Source organism: Hippocampus bargibanti, linkage group LG14 (assembly GCF_051943395.1).
Source record: "Hippocampus bargibanti isolate YZ-2025 linkage group LG14, ASM5194339v1, whole genome shotgun sequence".
NCBI lineage: Eukaryota > Metazoa > Chordata > Actinopteri > Syngnathiformes > Syngnathidae > Hippocampus > Hippocampus bargibanti.
The window spans coordinates 14501506-14520049 of NC_142747.1; the positions used below are offsets into that span (position 1 = coordinate 14501506).

Here is an 18544-nt window from a genome sequence, read left to right on the forward strand (position 1 = left end):
ATATTTAGATTAAAATATATTTTCCGGTGTATAAGGTGCACGTGAGTATAAGGCACACCCTCAATAAATGGTGTATTTTCAAACTTTTTTTCATATATAAGGTGCAGCGGACTATAAGGCACACTTTCAATGAATTTTCTTCCCCAAATATAATATACAAATACTGTGAATAAGTTTTCTAAATATAAGAAACACCGCATTATAAGGCGCTATCATAGAGGCTGCAGTTACACACTGCTTCTTCTGAAGGGGGAAATTACCTCAGTGGCTGCTGACAGTAGTTGCGAGACTTTCGAGTTTCTGTTCATGGAAGATTTAATTTGCAGAACAAATGTGGAAGGAAGTTGACAGATGTACACTCTACATTTTATTCTTTTTCAGAATCAGAAAGCCTCTGATCGTACCACAATGGGGACATTTCTTGGCAGCTGAGTCAATATCACCAGTTATATTCAGACTTCAAAGTTTCAAAATGTTGTTTTTTTTTATCTGAGTGAGCAAACGAGGAAAGAGTTGGCATTTTTGGGTTCTTTGTTGAGACTGGTGACGTCACGCCTGAGCTGCAAGGGAAAAAAACATTTTAAGGCTCGTTTTTTTAGTAACGTTTCAACACCGGGTGCACTCTACTTTTTATATTTTATGAGAAATATCCCATCCTCGAGTTGTGCAACTGTTCTGCCTGCTCATGCAAACAGCTGACTTAAAAAAGCAACACTATGTGGTGATGCACATTCGCGTGTATTGGTGGAAGTGGGAGTCTCCGCGCATGCGCACCAATGTCATAAAGCACTACTACTGGAAAACAAAGGGAGTGGGGGGCGAGACAGACAGCCGGGAAATGTCAATATTCATCCTTAAATAGCACAATTAGGCTTTAAACAACTTCAAGCGGCGTTGCTATTCTACGAGGTCTGCCAAAAGAGAGGCGACGTTGTGTTTTTTTTTTTTGTTGTTCTTGTCGAGTGGAGTACAAATCTCAGAGAGAATCCACAGGTCCTTCGCTTTCCTCCCCGTGCCTACACCGTCTTGTTCCTGTTTTGGGGACCATGTCGAGCGATTGAGCCTATCAGGTGAGTGCATTTCAACTAATTACGTCGCCGACAGGAAGAAAACGCTAAAGTTAGTGAGCTCGAGTTACTCCGTGTTTAGATTCGCGATTGCACAATAATATGAAAGCACCAGGCTCGTTTCCCAGTCCACGTCTCGAATCCATTTAATGTTTTGTTTTAATTGCTGTCGCCAACTTGAAGGTCGTGATTGTCAGTGTCGACGAAACAAGTGAGCTGCGCGCGCAGCTTCCCCCTGAGGAGAAGCGCTGTCCTGGGTCCTGAAGTCCTCAAGGGACCCGGAACTCCTGACCTCATTAGGTGTGGACGTTCTGCTCTTCAAAAAGTCAACTTTAAGCAGCAGCGACAGAACGCGCTAAATATGCCAATTCCAGCCAGAGTTAGTCTACAAACTGGAGTGCTTCTGCTTTGTTTGGGTAAGTATAAAACTGGAGTTGTTGTTATGTTTGATTACTTAAGTATCTGTTTTTATTTTTGTTTTTCTTAACTGAAAAATATTTGACCATCATGTTCCCTTACTTGTAAAATGTAGACAAACTTTGGATCATGAGACACCATGTACCTTGTTAGCTTTTAATATGATGTCGCGACGTAATGGAATTGATAAGGGAATCCTTTATAAAAACAAGAAATGAAAGTAGTTCTCAACACTGGTTTGCAATTCCCACGCCAAGAAACTGGGCCTTGTCTTTTTAGCACTAAGAGTACCACTGTTATGAAAATTAAAATACAGCATCATACTTAAATGTAGACCATTTAAAAAAAACATAACTGAAATAATGAAATTACCTCATTCACTGCCATCCACAAATTTATTCGGGAATTGAAAATATGACGTAGAGCGCCATTCCCGAATTTATTCGGGTTTTGTTTTTTCATGCTTGTGTGCTGATGAAGCACTGGCCATGGCCTCTGGCAATGATTTTTCTTTTCTACAAGGCGGCAGCATACCTTCTTTCCATGTTAATACTTGTTACAGCTTGAGCTGTTGTTCAAGTGCTATATATATATATATATATATATATATATATATATATATATATATATATATATATACAGTAAAGTCTTGTTATATCGATATTCAAGGGAGTCCGAAAAAATATCGATATAACCGGGACTATCGATATATCCGATCCTGCGCCGAACTGCATTAAACAAAAGCCGCCAAAAGAGGGCAGCCAAGCGCCATATAAGAAACGGAGCTGGCTTTTTGGGTGAGAGATGTTCCCCCAATGTTGCCTCAAAATGGCACATATAATTCTTTAATGATTGTAAACATGTATGCTTTAATCTTCAGAACTACAGTGTATTTGAAACATATTCATAACTGGATGTGTAACAAGAAAGCATATTATCGGAATCTGAAGCCATTGTTTGGATTCACAAGCAATGCAAGACGTCTTGGCGTGAAGTCATTTTTATTTGCATTTGAATAAAAAGTGACATCGGCTGTCCTTTAATACACAGTATGGAATGTTAATAATTTTCAAAATCATCGCGCTTCAGCAGACAAAACAAGAAACATTGTTGCAAAAAACGATTGCATTCATATACAGTACAGTGGGCATGTACATAACACAACAGGGAAACTGCAACGCTTACATCTTACTGTATTATGTATACAATTTAAAAAAGTCATCAATCTTCTTCTGCTTCCCATTTTTACCTTTTAACACAAACACTTCAATCTCGTCTGCTACACACGAGCTAGCGTCTGAAAATGAAAATGGCTCTGCTACACGGGTGCTGGGCACGTAACCAAGTCACCTGACCAAGTCGACCAATGGCGCGACTGATGGCGTGACACGTAACCAAGACACGTGACCAAGTTGACCAATGGCGCGACCGATGGCGTGTCACGTGACAAAGTCACACGGCCAAGTCGACCAATAGCGCGACCGATGGCGGCTCATGTGACCAAGTCGACCAATGGCGCGACCGATGGCGGCTCACGTAACAAGACACGTGACCAAGTTGACCAATGGCGCGACGGATATATCGATATAAACAACAAAAATGGCCGGCGGGGGATGAAAAGGAGCACCGTAATAACCGGATTATCGTAATAACCGGGTATCGTACTAAACGGTACTAATTATACATAAAAAGACTAGAAATGTGCAAGGGAAATGAAAATAGTATCGTAATAAGCGGTACTATCGATATAACCGATATCGATATAACGAGACTTTACTGTATATATATTGTACAGCCGCCCTATTTCATGCTCATTTAACTCAAGTCCCATATAATTTAGGACTTAACTCTATTTTTTCTGATGAAAGAATAAAGGTTAAGGTTTATAACACTGAACTGAATGTTTATATCGTCCTAAAACTCAATGTTCTGTGGATCCTGAAATTCAAGTGACAATGACAAAAACCTTGACACTGGAGTGGACACATTTTTGCACTTCTGGCAGTGAATGAGTTAAAATGTTGTTTCACTACAAGTATGTCAATTGTCTTCGAGAATTTGATACATATCTACCCTCACTTTGAATTGTCAGTTATGTGACCATTAGCAGTGGCCATCAGACAAAGAAAAGCCCATCTGCATTTAATGCATCATTACTGGCGCAAGCTCATCGATACAGGCCTCATCCTTTTACGGAACTTATCCTTAACCCTTTCAGGGCCAGCAGTTACGACAGAGGACATCTTATGTTGTCAGATTAAGATGCAAGTGTTTAAAAAAATGAATGGAAATGCCAAAGATATACAGTCTGTAAAAACAACCACAGAATTAATGAAAAGAAATACGAACATTATTGTAGACCCACCCCATATTTTGGAATATGCAATATTTTCAGTCACTTAATTTCAACGACAATACATTAAAAGAAAAAAAAAAACATTAGTATGGTTCACAGATTGCGAGACCAAGCTTCAAATAAATCCCGTTCAAATGCTCTGGTTAATTTACCACTTAACATGCTGTTTTTCACTCATTTTCTATGCTGCATAAGAAATAACAGAATCAATGTTGTCACAGTCTGCCTTTGGGGGAAGCGTTATATAAGAGAACAGGAGAGACTGTCACATCTGTCTTTGTCTTTCTAATCCCTTCCCTTTTTCACAAAACATCATTTTCAATTGATTCCGTCTTCTATAATTTGACGGAGCTGTAATTTTTTTTCTTCTTTTATTCCTTCAACTCAATTGTCCTCAAACACGAATGGGCAGAGGCCATCATTAGTGCTTACTGGCCTGGATGAGCTTGGATTTGTGATCAAGTACTGAGAGTCAAGCCCTTTCCCAGTGCTCTCAGAGCTGGAAAATTGAGTGGACGTCACTTTAATGCTTCCTGAGCTTTGCCATTTGCTCCAAATTGGATTCAGTGTAGACTGACGGGCTGTAATAATCGATCCTCGTGTAGGCAGACTGGACCTTAATGTGATATTATTTTTATGAATTAATCCTAAAAAACATTTTTTGTAATTGTTCATTTTATTTTGTGTCAATATTACCATTAATATTTTAACTGCTTTCTAAGCGATGCATCTTTCCCAAATTAAGTCATGAGGAATTTTTGGAAGTATAATGCATTGTATTATTCTAATTTATTTTTATAATGAATCACAAAATAATCTTAGTTTTCTACGTGTAATTACCTTATTTTGTGCTGCACCAGCTGTATGCGGTAAAACGATTTTGTTGACCTGTTTGAACCACTGCCCCACTATATTTATAGCTATAAAAAGGTGGCAAATTAGGCTGCTTTTATTCAAGTAGAAGACGATTATGATGTCCTCTGTTTTTTTTTCTTATTACCTTGGTCATATATTGAAATATGGAGTGACTCAAATAAACCAAGCAACTCTTGAGAAAATACTGATCGTAATTTCAAAACCTTTCTCAGCATAAGTGCCACCTCAGCCCCTCCCTTGCTATTATATTCCATTAAAAAATATTTATTTATTTATTTATTTATTTATTTATTTATTTATTTATGTGTAGTAACTGTGCATGTGTTTGTTTATTTATTTACTCATTCATTCATTCATTCATATTAAATTATTTATTTATTTATTCGTTTGTGTGTGCATTTATTTATGTGTGTGGTTATTTGTTTGTTAGTTCATGCATTTATTATTTATTTATGTATTCATGTATGTGTTTATTTATTTATTGTTTTATTTGTTCATTCATGCATTTAGTTATTTATTCATTCATTTGTTGTTTTTTTAAATGATGTATTTATTTGTTCGTTTGTGCATTTACCTATTTATGTATTTATTTATCCGTTCATTTATTTATATATTTATGTATTTATTTGTCCATTGATGCATTTATTTATTTATTTATTTATTTATTCATCCCCACATTTATTTATTTAATTACTTATTTATTTGTTTGTTTATTTATTTAGTGTTTTTATTTCAATATTTATTTATTCATAGAACTGTTGATTTGTAATTGATTACATTCTTTGTGATGCATGTTAGCAGTTCATCTAATCACATACTTTTTTTTTTTAATATTCCAGGGCATCTGAGCGAGCCAGTATGTGTGGACATCCCCTCAGGGACTGAGGCGGTTCTGGGAAAGATGATGAAATTAACATGTATCTCATGCATGAAGCGTGATGAGGTGAAAGTCAAAACCCATGTGGACTGGTACTTCATGACCAAGGTGGAACAAGGCATCATACCAGATAAAACCCTCGTAAGCTACGTTCCGAGCATTTCACCCCCCGCCCCCAAAATGATTGTATATGATATAACTCCTCTTTCACTCTCCGAGATATACAAGTATGAAGGGAACGCCCCAATGGAGATGGATGGACCATTCAAAGGCCGCTTAGTGTGGAACGGCAGCCAGGACCTGCAAGATCTCTCCATCAGTATTGTGAACGTCACCTACAACGACAGCGGCATCTACGAATGCCACGTGCTTCGCCAGTTTGAGTTTGACGACTTCACTCCGTCAGCATTCATCTTGAAGAACATCACGCTAAAAGTCAACGAGGAAGGTGGGTTTTGTTGCTCAACGTGCTCCTAGGGCAAGTGATGTCACGCGATCATATTAGTGAATTGAATTTATAAGTAGAATTCAGATTTTGGAGGAATCATGTAATCACCCTCTTTCATGTGTCAGTGATGTGGCAAATGGGTGTCAGAGATATGCGACTCAAATCCCGTTCTCACTTATTTGCGATGTAGCTGATGAGGTCATCATCAAGCCTGCTGCACATTCTGCAAAATTGTCCATCGATGTGAATGTGAGAATGAAGGGTTCTCGAGCTAAATGCGACTTGCAGTTGGCGAGCGTCCAGGCAGGGATGGAGCAAGCCTCCATACAAAGTTTGCCGGGATGAGCTCTCATGAGGGTGAGCGCTGCCGAAAACAGATGGATAGAACTCTTTTGATCCTTGGAAATGAGGAATTTCCCTATTTCACATTTAATTCATATGACAGCACACAGGTTTTTGACCGTTTTTTCCCCACACCAAGGTGCATGAATGATTCTCACATGCAAAAATAGAAAAGAAAATGCATCTCATTAGGTCGCGCCTTTGTAATTTGTCCCATTTGGTTGTGGGAAAGAAAAAAGTACATGTGTCAATCTTGGCTAACTATCTCTGTAACTCATTCACTGCCAGACTATGTGCAAAAATGTGTCCACTGCAGTCCCAGGGTTTTTGTCATTTTCACTTAAATTGCAGAACCCACAGAATATGTGGGTTTTTTCTCGTGTCACAAGGGGTAATGTATTCTGCTTCCTGCATCTTGGACTTGCATCCGAATGTTTTCATGAGTCCATACATGAACAACACATGCTCGCTATATAAATTACGCCTGCACAATCAAATGAGATCCACCGTCAAAATTATAATCCCGTTTTATTTTCAAGGTTGCCTTTCTAACAATGAACCCATAACTCATTTGCCAGACGTGCAAAAATGTGTCCACTCCATTGGCAAGGTTTTTGTCATTGTCACTCAAATTCCAAGACCCACAGAATATTGAGTTTTAGAATTACATAAATATCCAATGCAGCGTTAGAGAGTTAATTCCTAAATTATATGGGTTGTGAATTATATGAACTTGAAATGAGGGGGGCTGTCCAAAATACAATGCAATAAATACCCAAAAAAATTTGTACTGTAAATATGGGTTCATGCAATACAGCTACATATGTCACTATATCTTTCTTGATACTTGATACTTGATACTTGATACTTTCATTATGAAACGGTTCTGCACATTTAGAGTATACATCTCAGTTTGCCGACATTTTTTTACTATGCTTAGAATATCTTGTTTTTCTATCCTTTCACCCCCACCCCATGCCCTTTCAAATTGCTGCTATGGACTTCAAATTTCCCCATTGTGGGACGAATAAAGGTTTTCTTATTCTGATTCTGATACATATTGGTTTATATAGCGCTTTAACAACAGCTGAAGATGGAACAAAGCACTAACATGGAAAAAGGGGAAATGCCTCCTCCTTGTGGAAAAGAAAAAAACCATTGCCAGAGGCCATGGCTAGTGCTCTATTAGCACCGAAACAAGAAAAAACAAACACCGAATTAAATTCGTGAATGGCGCTCTATGTCATATTTTCAATTCCCGAATGAATTGTGAATGGCAGTGAATTAGTTAATTGTGCCTTATTTTTTCTTGAAATCAAAGTTGTCTCGGATCTCATTTGCTTGTTCACAAGTACCGAATAACGTGTCTGAATATTTTGACCTGTTTTCCTTCATGGCACCCGCCTCCATTGCATTACATTTCGTATGCACTGTGAGTAATTAGTTGTTGCATAACAATCGAGGCAAATGTGTTTGTTGTGCCCACATGGAATAGGAAGTCCTTTTTGTGTTTTGCCTGTAAGGCGCTTTTTTTCCTTCCTGTCCCACTTTGGCGTGATCAAATGTCACAAAGAATCTCACTGATGTTCTCCACATGACAGTGTGGTATTATGTTCCGGTAATTATGTTCGTTGTTGTCAAATGGATTACATAGCCAAATGCAAACCTGTGTGTGTATACATGTACATGTAAAGGATTATATTACAATAATGGGCTCTATTTGCAGAGGCTGCAAATTCCTATCGCTTTCAGCAATTTGGCACCTTGTATACACTTGAAGCTTTATTTACTGTAACCATTTTAAATGTGAATAAGAAGATGATCGAATGCGACAAATCCAACGTATGGGGCGTTCAAATATTACCCAAGTCCGTAAGCCGCTGCGATTTTTCACAATTCATCTTATTTCACCATTTGAAGGCGGAATTATAGTTTCTTTTTTTGTTGTTGTTTGTTCTGTTTCATTTCGAATTGTAATGGAGCGATTTTTGCCAGGACGATAATTGTGGTGGTTCTTGCAAATCTTTAATGAAGACGATTCACGATGAAGTCTCCACAAGTGACCTTTAACTTCACAGACTTTATTATTATTATTATTATTATTATTATTAATACAAATTGGATTGGAGTGGATTGGATTTACCTTTATTAGTCTCACAGTGGATACATTTACATTTCACAGCAGCAAAGTTATGAAAGGTCCACCTTATACAGTAAAGTCTCGTTATATCGATATTCAAGGGAGTCCGAAAAAAATATCGATATAAGCAGCATTTTCTCCGTGCGTGCATAGAAATAGTATCGATATAACCGGGACTATCGATATATCCGATATCGATATAACGAGACTTTACTGTATATGGAAAAAGGTTTGAAAATACACTATTAATTGGAGGTGTGCCTTATACTCGGGTCCACCTTATATTCCGGTGCACCTTATACACTGGAATATACGGTAATTTTAGTTGACTTTTTTGGGAACATCTCTTGTATTGATTTCCATGACATTATGCAAATGTCGAATAAATTAATCAGTGATTGCAGTCCATTATGTGTATTATTGAAAGGATAATAATCAAATGGCAATCAGAGCAAACATGATGTAATGCTCTGATGCATCTCATTAGCATTTGAATTCATCCTGTTAAGAGCAAGTGTGGTCTTCTTTATGATGTCTGGATGTTTGTTTTTTTTTTTTTGGGGGGGGGGTACGCACATCCTCTTTTAAACTGTGAATAAAAAGTATTGCAAAAAAGCCACTGCAAAAAAAAAAAGTCTTGAATAAAACATGTCGCTGTTTGTGATTTTGCAGCCATCCCAGACAGCACTGCCCTGTACTCGGAGATCATGATGTACTTGCTGCTGGTCTTCTTGACCTTCTGGCTGTTGATAGAGATGGTTTATTGCTACCGCAAGATCTCCAAGTCGGACGACCTCGTGCAGGACACAGGGTGAGTGTCACTGGGACAAATGGCAAGCAATGAGTGGGAGGGAACAATAGATTAGGGCTGAATTTAAATTACAACCATTAATTTTGTCATAGAGACAAAAAGTTTTGGGAGGGAGCGGAATGTTGTAAAAGCAAAACTTATGACGCAGTGTCATAATGCTGTTGTTTTAATGTCAGACCAAGATTAGGCAATGACACTTTGACCATCCATCCATCCATCCATCCATCCATTTTGTAATTCGCTTATCCTCATATGGGAATCTAAACAAGTCTTGTGACTCCCACCAGACATATTAGTGGTGGATCAACACTGTTTTGTCTTTTTATGATATTTTGTACCAACACGGTGGAATATAGTGACAGTCGTGTTGTTTCTCGTCGTTTATAAACTAATTACGTTTAGTTTTAAATTATGGCCAAACCTTTTCAAACCTTGCTGTCAGAGTTTTATACCAGATTTTCCGATGTATAAACCGCACCCAAACACTTTAATTTTCCTCCAATAATGACCCTGCCCCGTATACGCAGATGCACCTTATATATAAGTAATATTGAGCCACAACAGGTCTCACAACTACTGTCAGCATAGTGCATAACCCCAGCCCCAACTGTAGTGCCTTCTAATTTGTTGTGCCTTCTATGTAGAAAATTTTTATATATTTGTTTTATTTAGAAAATATTTTTCATTCATTGAAGGTGAGCCTTATACTCTGGTGTATCTTATAATAATAATAATAATAATAATAATAATAATAATAATAATAATAATACATTTTATTTTCAAGCACCTTTCAAAGCTCTCAAGGACACTTTACAGTCACAGACAAGCATAGAAAAAAAACAATAATACATAAAATACAATTATGAATAGAAACAAGAGATAAAGCTACACAGAAAATGCGATTTTAAATAGGTGGGTTTTGAGATGGGATTTGAAAGTGGGAAGAGAATCAATGTTCCAAATGTTGGGAGGAAGTGAGTTCCAGAGTATACACCCAAAAATAAATACATTAAAAAAATCTAACAAAAATAATGACCGTACTTTCTGGAATATAAGGAGCACCTTCAACGAATGACATATTTCAAAACATTTTCCATACATAAGGCATACTTTTCACAGTCTATTGAAATATTTTGAAAAATAAAAGAAGGCTTTTAGGTGCACTTTATAGGACGGAAAATATGGTAATGTTCCTGTTCCATATGTATGTGAAGCCAATAATACCGCAAATGCACCTTATTTTCTGATACCAAAGAAGACTCACGGACAGGAGGACATTAATGTAAGGTCTGAAATACTAATCCTGAGCAGCACATCAGGCAACCTGGCCCATTGGGAAATTGCCTGGTTGTCAAGATTACCCACTCCAGGCTTGGATGGAGTGGCTTGTAACACGTGGACATCATATTGCGTGAATAATCACAATGATTGGTGTTGTCAGTCTTGCTTGACTGCAGATTGTATCAGTCATTTCAACCGCTTACAAAGTGAGGAATTTTCAAGCAATCAAAGTCAAGAGCAAGAATAGGGTCAAGTTGAGTAATTGAGTCTGTGCCGCATCTGTTTGTATCTCGCTCGTGTAACAGTAATTTGCCTTTTCCCCAAATGCATCTGACAGCCTCGCTCGCGTAAATCTTGATCCGAATGCTCCTTTTTTTTCCCTTGGAAACGCCATCTGACTAATGCGGCTCCGTCAGCTTGTCAGCGCCGACAAAGAACCAAACGCACCTGCGTAGTCGGTTCCCGCTGGATGGCTATTGTGTTGACGGGCCGTTGATTCAGACTGAAGGCATTTAAACAGGCAATTGAGGTGTGCAAGGAACAATAACACATAATAATAATAATAATAATAATAATAATAATAATAATAATGTATTTGCTTGTTTATATGGTAGTGCAATTGGTACAAGATACAGTATGTTTTAAAAACATCTGCTTTTAAAAAGCTGCTTTTAAAAAGTAATACAGTATTTTGGCGCACCCAAAATCTTTAAATTTATTCAAATGATGACCCTGCACCTTATACACGGGTGTGCCTTATATGTGAAGTAATATTGAGCCACAACAGGTCTCGTAACAATTTTCAGCAGCCACTGACTCCATGCGTAACCACAACCTCTACTGTAGCAATGTGGTGTGCCTTATATTTGTAAAACCTTTTCCATTCATTGAAGGTGTGCCTTAGTGTCCGGCACGGCATATACGTGGAGAAAGTTTTAAAATACACCATTCATTTAGGTTGCGCCTTATACTCCGGTTTGCCTTATACACTGGGTAATACCGACATTTTATTTCACTTATTTCTTATACAGCAAGGTAAAAAAAATATATTTTGTATTGATTTCCATGACACCATGCAAGTGTATCGAACACATTAACAGGTGATACTGTATATGTGTGTTATTGAGAAAAAAAGACCATCAGGCACACCTTATAGTCCGGTGTTCCTTATATACAGTAAAGTCTCGTTATATCGATATCGGATATATCGATAGTCCCGGTTATATCGATACTATTTCTATGCACGCACGGAGAAAATTACATGCAAACAGGGTCGGATATATCGATAGTCCCGGTTATATCGATACTATTTCTATGCACGCACAGAGAAAATTATATGCAAACAGGGTCGGATATATCGATAGTCCCGGTTATATCGATATTTTTTCGGACTCCCTTAAATATCGATATAACGAGACCTTACTGTATATAGAAAAAGTTTGAAAATCCTTTATTCATTGGGGGTGCGCCTTATACTCCAATGCGCCTTATACACCGGAAAATACGGTACTTAACATATATAGCTACATACAGAGTTTACCCTCACACACCTGCTTTAAGACAGCTGTCCTAAAAGTTGCAGGAGTGGCATCCCAAATGTGTCTCCCTAGATCGGCATTATGGCCGTGCCACCTTTCCTGGTACAATGACGCCGTTGTTGCGGTTAGTTCTGACACTTAGAAAGGGGATCTGGTTCCCGTTACCAATTTCTTGAAGTCTCCATCCAGAGACGGAATATCCATTCAGGTCCAATCATGTGAACAAGTAGATGAAGAAATTACAAAACGCAGCAACGCAATCAGTATCTCTTGTGTAAATGTGGAGAAAATGACCTTCACATCAAGAATAGCCTCCATTTTCTCATTATTATATAAATTAATTTTCCTTTTAAACCGTAGTAAAAAGTGCTGATTGCGCCATTATCATTAAGATGTAAAATTACTTCTCAGCAATGCAAAAAAAAGAAGATTCAGAAGTGTGTATCACGAGATGTAGATGTCATTTTATGGATGCCATTTCTGAAAGGAAATGCAATGACTATGGCAATCAGCCATTCCGATAAACCATACCGCAATGCAAGAATATCTTCTTGCATGTTCTTGAATATCTTCTTGTATTTGTCCCCCACTGTGGGACGAATAAAGGTTTTCTGGTTGTGATTCTGAAATCTCAGATGCCCTTTCAAATCATTCTTTTGTCCCTTTTGAGCCGTGTTTTGTCGTTTCTGTAGATTTTGTAGTTTCTGTGCCCTGGTACATCTTCGGGGTTGCCCTCTTACAAAATATCCTCCAATCGTGATTCTCTTTCTTGACATTTAGCCTTCCTGTCATACCGTATGTACAATGCAATGTGATGCGGTGCAAGACTGTGTTATCGATTGTAGCGGCAACTTACGTTCCTCTTATCGGTACTTCAGCAAGGCATGAAAATTTCTGATGCAATCCCTTTCTTTATCATTAACTCATTCACTGCCATTCACAAATGTATTCAGGAATTGAAAATATGACGTAAAGTGCCATTCCCGAATTTGCGTGGGTGTGGTTTTTTTTCCATGCTTGTGTGCTGATAAAGCGCTGGCCATGGCCTCTGGCAATGTTGTTTCTTTTCCGCAAGGGGGCGCATTTCCATTTTTTACATTTTAGCGCTTTGTTCCACCGTCAGCTGTTGTTAAAGCGCTATATAAACCAATATGTATGTATTGCATTATATTTTGGACAGTCACCCTCATTTCAAGGTCATATAACTCCAGACCCATATAATTTAAGAATTAACTCTTTTTTTCTGACTAAGGTTTGTAACTCTATTGAATGGTTATGTAGTGCTAAAACTCAATATTCTGCGTGCCCTGGAATTCAAGAAACCATGACAAAAACTCTGAGACTGGAATGGCCACATTTTTGCACATGTATGGCAGTGAATGAGTTAGTGACAACAAAAAGATGAGACTGTCGTCGTTGATCCAAAAAATGTTTGCTAGTCAAAACGTATGTGAAAAGTGTAGCGTTGAGACTAAAAATAAAAGTGATTCAACATACTTCGACACTGGCTTTTTACATGAAGACGAAACACAACGTTAACATGCTCTTAACACGTTCTGATCACGGTCATAACACGATCAGATCACGTGACTTCAGATGTGACTGTTTCACATGACTTCAGATGGTGACTTCAGACGATCTGACAGTCTGATCAGGTGACTTTAGACGATCTGATCAGGTAAATTCAGATGATCCGATTATCAGGTGATTTCAGAGAGTCAGAAAAGTTGTTGCTCCATGCCTTACTGTCTTCCGAATGCTGCTGACGTCAACATGGCATGGCCCTTTTTTTAACGGACTAAAGACAGGATGACTAATGGAGCCCAGATGCTTTACAGCGATAAAATGAAACCTATTGCACCTTTTCAAAATCTAATTATGCAATTTTGAACTTCTTCTTTTCCTTTTGGCTTTTCCCTTCAAGGGGTCGCCACAGCAAATCAGTGTCCTCCATCTTTAGAGGTTTGATCCGCATGTTTGTTTTGGCCAAGCTTTTACGTCGGATGCCCTTCCTGACACAACCCTCTGTATTTATCCGGGCTTGGGACCGGCACAAGAAGACTTATGTCCCTTTGTGGCTACAGAACAATAAGAAAAATGTATAATTTAACCAAAATGTCCTTAACATAGATGATAATGTTATTTTATTTTTACACGGTGAGAGATGGCAACACTTTTTTTCAAATGCAAGGTTTTTGTAATTAAAAAAAAACAGAAATTTGAAAGCACCTCGCTTTACAAGCCAACTGAAAAACGTACTCCCCCAGCCCCCATAGAACAGCTGAACTTTATTCAGGGTTAATCACAGAATTGCGGCAGATGTGTGCTGACTCATCAGTGTGAGTGTGTGCGCAGATGGCTGTTTGTCTGTGGGTGCCGTGCAATTGGCTTGCAATTGGCTTGCAATCGGTTCAGGGTGTCCCCTACCTACTGCCAAAAGAGCTGGTACGGACGCTCCTCAACTTACAAACGAGGTATGTTCCGAATGGTCATTCGTAAGGTGAATTCAGAGCTATATTTTGTATGGAATGTATGTTTAAGGCTTATATAAGTATGTTTAAGTTTTATATAAGTATGTTTACGGCTTCTATAAGTAACCTACATTGGTTTGCACTGAAAAATAAACATTGAATAAAATATATGCTCCATAAAGCTATGTACATGTACAACTGGGGAGAACACTACATATGTTACTACAAAAATGTTCGTATGCATCATTGTTCGTAACTTTAATGTTCGTAAGTAGTGGAGCGTCTGTATAGGTTCCAGCACCCCCAGCAACCCATATGAGAAAAGTCGGATTGGAAAACGGATGGATGGTGTCCTGACTCCTGTTTAACACAAGTTTGAATCTGACTGGCTAATTCTGAAAGCAACCACATCTCAAGTTAAAAGGATATTTAAATTTTAGGCAACCACACTACCTCATTTGTTTGTTTTACTTCTCTTCTCAAAGGATTATTTGTGTTGAAAATTGGCTGGATTTGTAAATGGTATTATATCTACTGCATATTAATATGCTGTTTATTGTGGAAAGCTCAGTGCAACTTGTGGTGCTAGCACATCTGCTTCCCAGTTACCCTCACAGTCCCCAAACCTGCATGTTGACTTCATTGAAGAGTCTAACTTGCCCGTAGGTGTGAAAATCATTGGTTATCCAGAATAATAAACAAGGCAGATTGCACATTTATTATCTTTTTAACATCTAATGTCAAAATGATACATATTTATTGATAGTTATAGAGTACAACGTCCATATAAAGATACACCTCTGATTTGTTTATTGAGGGAAGGAATATGTTGTGCTTTGTCAGGTATTGAAGGACCATGAAGGGACAATAAAGATCAGCACTCCCGGAGTCCTGCCAACAAAATCCCTCCCCCCGTGCCTTCCCCTGCTCCCACAATGATGCCGTTTTCCTGTGAAAAACCACCAATGTCAGTTTTCTTACCTTTCTGTGCTAAACTCAAGTGCCCTCAGTTGTAACGCGAGTTTAAAATCAAATGTCTAATGTCACATACAAATGGGCTGCACTTCATGTGAACCTAGACTCTTATTCATACCGTGTTGTGCCTCTGTGATGTGGACCCTTTATAAATAGATACAATGCAGTCCACACGCGATCCGACTGCTATTGCGGCTTTTTTTTTGTCAAGCGAAGACATACAGACAGCGACTTTATTAGGATAGCGAATACAGTGGTTCTTAACCCTTTACCGAACCCAATCAGATCTTGTTCACATCCAACAAACCTTTCATTAGTGAAAATTCATTTTTTTACAAATTTGGTATAAACAGAAAAATAATACAATTACATGGCCTTTGTATAGTTTTTTTCCATTTTATGACATACTATCATCACAGTCACTTGGTGACTACTGAGTGTACAAAATTCCCTGCAGCACTGATTGGACACGGGATATAATGTGATTATTTGCATCCATGGCCAAGCAGGCATCATGACTGATTGACATGTTGAGTCGAGTGTGTCTTAAGTCATTCACTGCCAGATGTGTGCAAAAATGTGTCCACTCCAGTGAGAGTGTTTTTGTCAGTTTCACTCAAATTCCACAGAATATTGAATTTTAGGACTAGATCAACATTCAATGCAGCGTAATTGAAACCTTAGACTCTCTTTTTTCATCAGAAAAAAAGGAGTTGGTCCCTAAATTATATGGGTCTGGAGTAATATGAGGTGCAAGTGGGGGCGGCTGTACAAAAGGCAAAGGCTGCATCCTCGTGGAAGGGAAAAAAACATTGTCAGGGTCTGACCAGCGCTTTATCATTTGGGAATGGCGTTCCACGTCATATTTTCAATTCCCGAAAAAAAAATGAGAATGGCAGTGAATGAGTTAACCTCCATGACAGAAGCTCTCTCAAAACGCAAAGACCAATTCACTGAACCCCTGCCGTTCGAATGAACCCTGGTTAAAAACCACTGGGCTATTAACTGTAAGAATGACAATCCAGTTTTATTGTAATGACACTCATTGCTGCGTTGTAAGAAATATACAACTATTATCTTTTTCCTGCTGCATTTCTGTTGCTATTCCCTGTCTGTATTCATCTTTAATTCATACGCAGCATGTGAGATCTTTCTTCATTCGGGAAAGGTTCCATCTCTACTTTGTCATACTAACACATCTTTTGCACTTCAAGTCATGTAAGACTGCTTCTGTTCTGTTCTTACATAACTGTAATTGAATTACTCACACGGCAGTGTTCCTCTGAAATGTTCTAAAGTCTGACCAAAAAAATGGTACCATTAGCAAAACCAAGCTAGCGTTAGCAATGTACAAAATCCAATGTTAGCTACAGTTGTTACATTTGTAGCGTTGCTTTTCCATATCGGAATGTTGCTGTCAGACACATTTTATTTTTGGGGGAATTTACAATCAATCAATCAATTGACAATAAAAAAATGTGATCAACATGCCTGGCCAGTAATTGCTAATTTTGTATTTATTTTATATCACCTTGGCTGCCCGCCGGCGTCTATCATGTTCACCCTTGTTTAGTTCTGGGATTTGTTGAATTCTTTGTTTTCATGCTTGACTTGTCGAGTTATGTGGTTGAACTGTATAATTTTACAAACAATGAATCATAGAATCACCCTTTAAAGGATAACCGACGTCTCCCGACAAGTTGTGTCCATAATTTGTAAAATGGCTTCAAATGACTTCTACTGGGCGTATTTTAATAAGAGTCCACCGCATATAGCTATATATTACGTTTTAAGACTCACGCTGAACATTCAGGAAGCCTTGTTTTTGAGTTGGTGACGAGTCCTCACGTGATGTCAGAAAAGGACCGCCTCCTGACCGTAAAAAAGAGTCATTGTAGCGTCTTTCCATCACGTCAATGTATTTTGCTGTACTATTTTTTTGAAACCCATGTGTTACATCCAAAAGCCGCCAGCAGACGGAGTCCAAGCTCCATGCAAGGAATGTATGAGCCTGTGGAAACGGGCTGATTCATTCCTCACAGGAGCTGGTCGCCATTTTTCTGCCTCTTTTGTAGGACGTTACATTGCAGTCCAGATGCCTCAAAATGACACGGAAGGACTTCTTTAATCGATGGCAAACATGTATGCTTTCCTCCTCAGAACTATTTGAATCATATTCATAACTGGATGTGTAACAAAAAAGCATATTATCCAAATCTGTAGCTATTGTTTTTATTCTCCAGCAATGCAAGACGTCACAAATTGGGGGCGGGACTTTCTGAAAATGCCCAATTCGCAGCTCAATTTTTTGCAGATTTTGGACACTTTAAGTCATTTTTATTGTTTTTTTGCATTTGACTAAAAATGTCATACTGCGTGTTTTGGGTATTTTAGATACTATCAAATGTTTTTCTGATGTCAGTTAAAAAACAAAAAAGTGACGTCGGTTGCCCTTTAATGATAAATTACACACTTACAAGAAAGCAAAGCAAGGAAAGCAAATGCAATTTGAGTTAGTAGGCATGTTTTTCTCTTTCAGCATTTTCTTTTCAGACATTCCATTGCACAGTGTTTACTTTGGAACGAAGTGTAATGTGTAAGATCTGAAAAACAATGCTTCATTGTCACTTTGGTCTTGGACTTTCTCCCTTTTATAATTTCACTGTTGTAAAGTGGGAATTTCTCCATTGGGAGATAAATAAAGGTTTTCTTATCAGAGCTTATCTTCACACTCTCTCTGTTTTCGTACTTTTAAAGTATGCTGGCATTTGAGCAACGATTCCACAAAATAACCCCCACTAAAGCTCTCGAGTTGAGGTCAAATTGACCAAGCCAGGCGAAATCTTGCAGGATATCGAAGTGAATAGACAGCATAAAGCAGATGCAGTAAAGACCTAATGGTGTGATGCAGGTTGCTCATTTACCAAAGCCTGTGACACAGAACA

At 38.2% G+C, this 18544-nt stretch overlaps 1 protein-coding gene across 1 annotated transcript; it reads left to right on the forward strand.

Moving 5' to 3' along the window:
- Positions 1-777: 777 nt before the first annotated feature.
- On the forward strand, positions 778-18316 carry scn3b (sodium channel, voltage-gated, type III, beta). Its single transcript, XM_089014447.1, has 6 exons — positions 778-1070; positions 1251-1483; positions 5556-5734; positions 5813-6041; positions 9196-9334; positions 15468-18316. The coding sequence occupies exons 2-6, from the start codon at positions 1429-1431 to the stop codon at positions 15472-15474; spliced, it is 609 nt and encodes a 202-aa protein (XP_088870573.1). The 5' UTR covers positions 778-1070; positions 1251-1428; the 3' UTR covers positions 15475-18316.
- Positions 18317-18544: the final 228 nt, after the last annotated feature.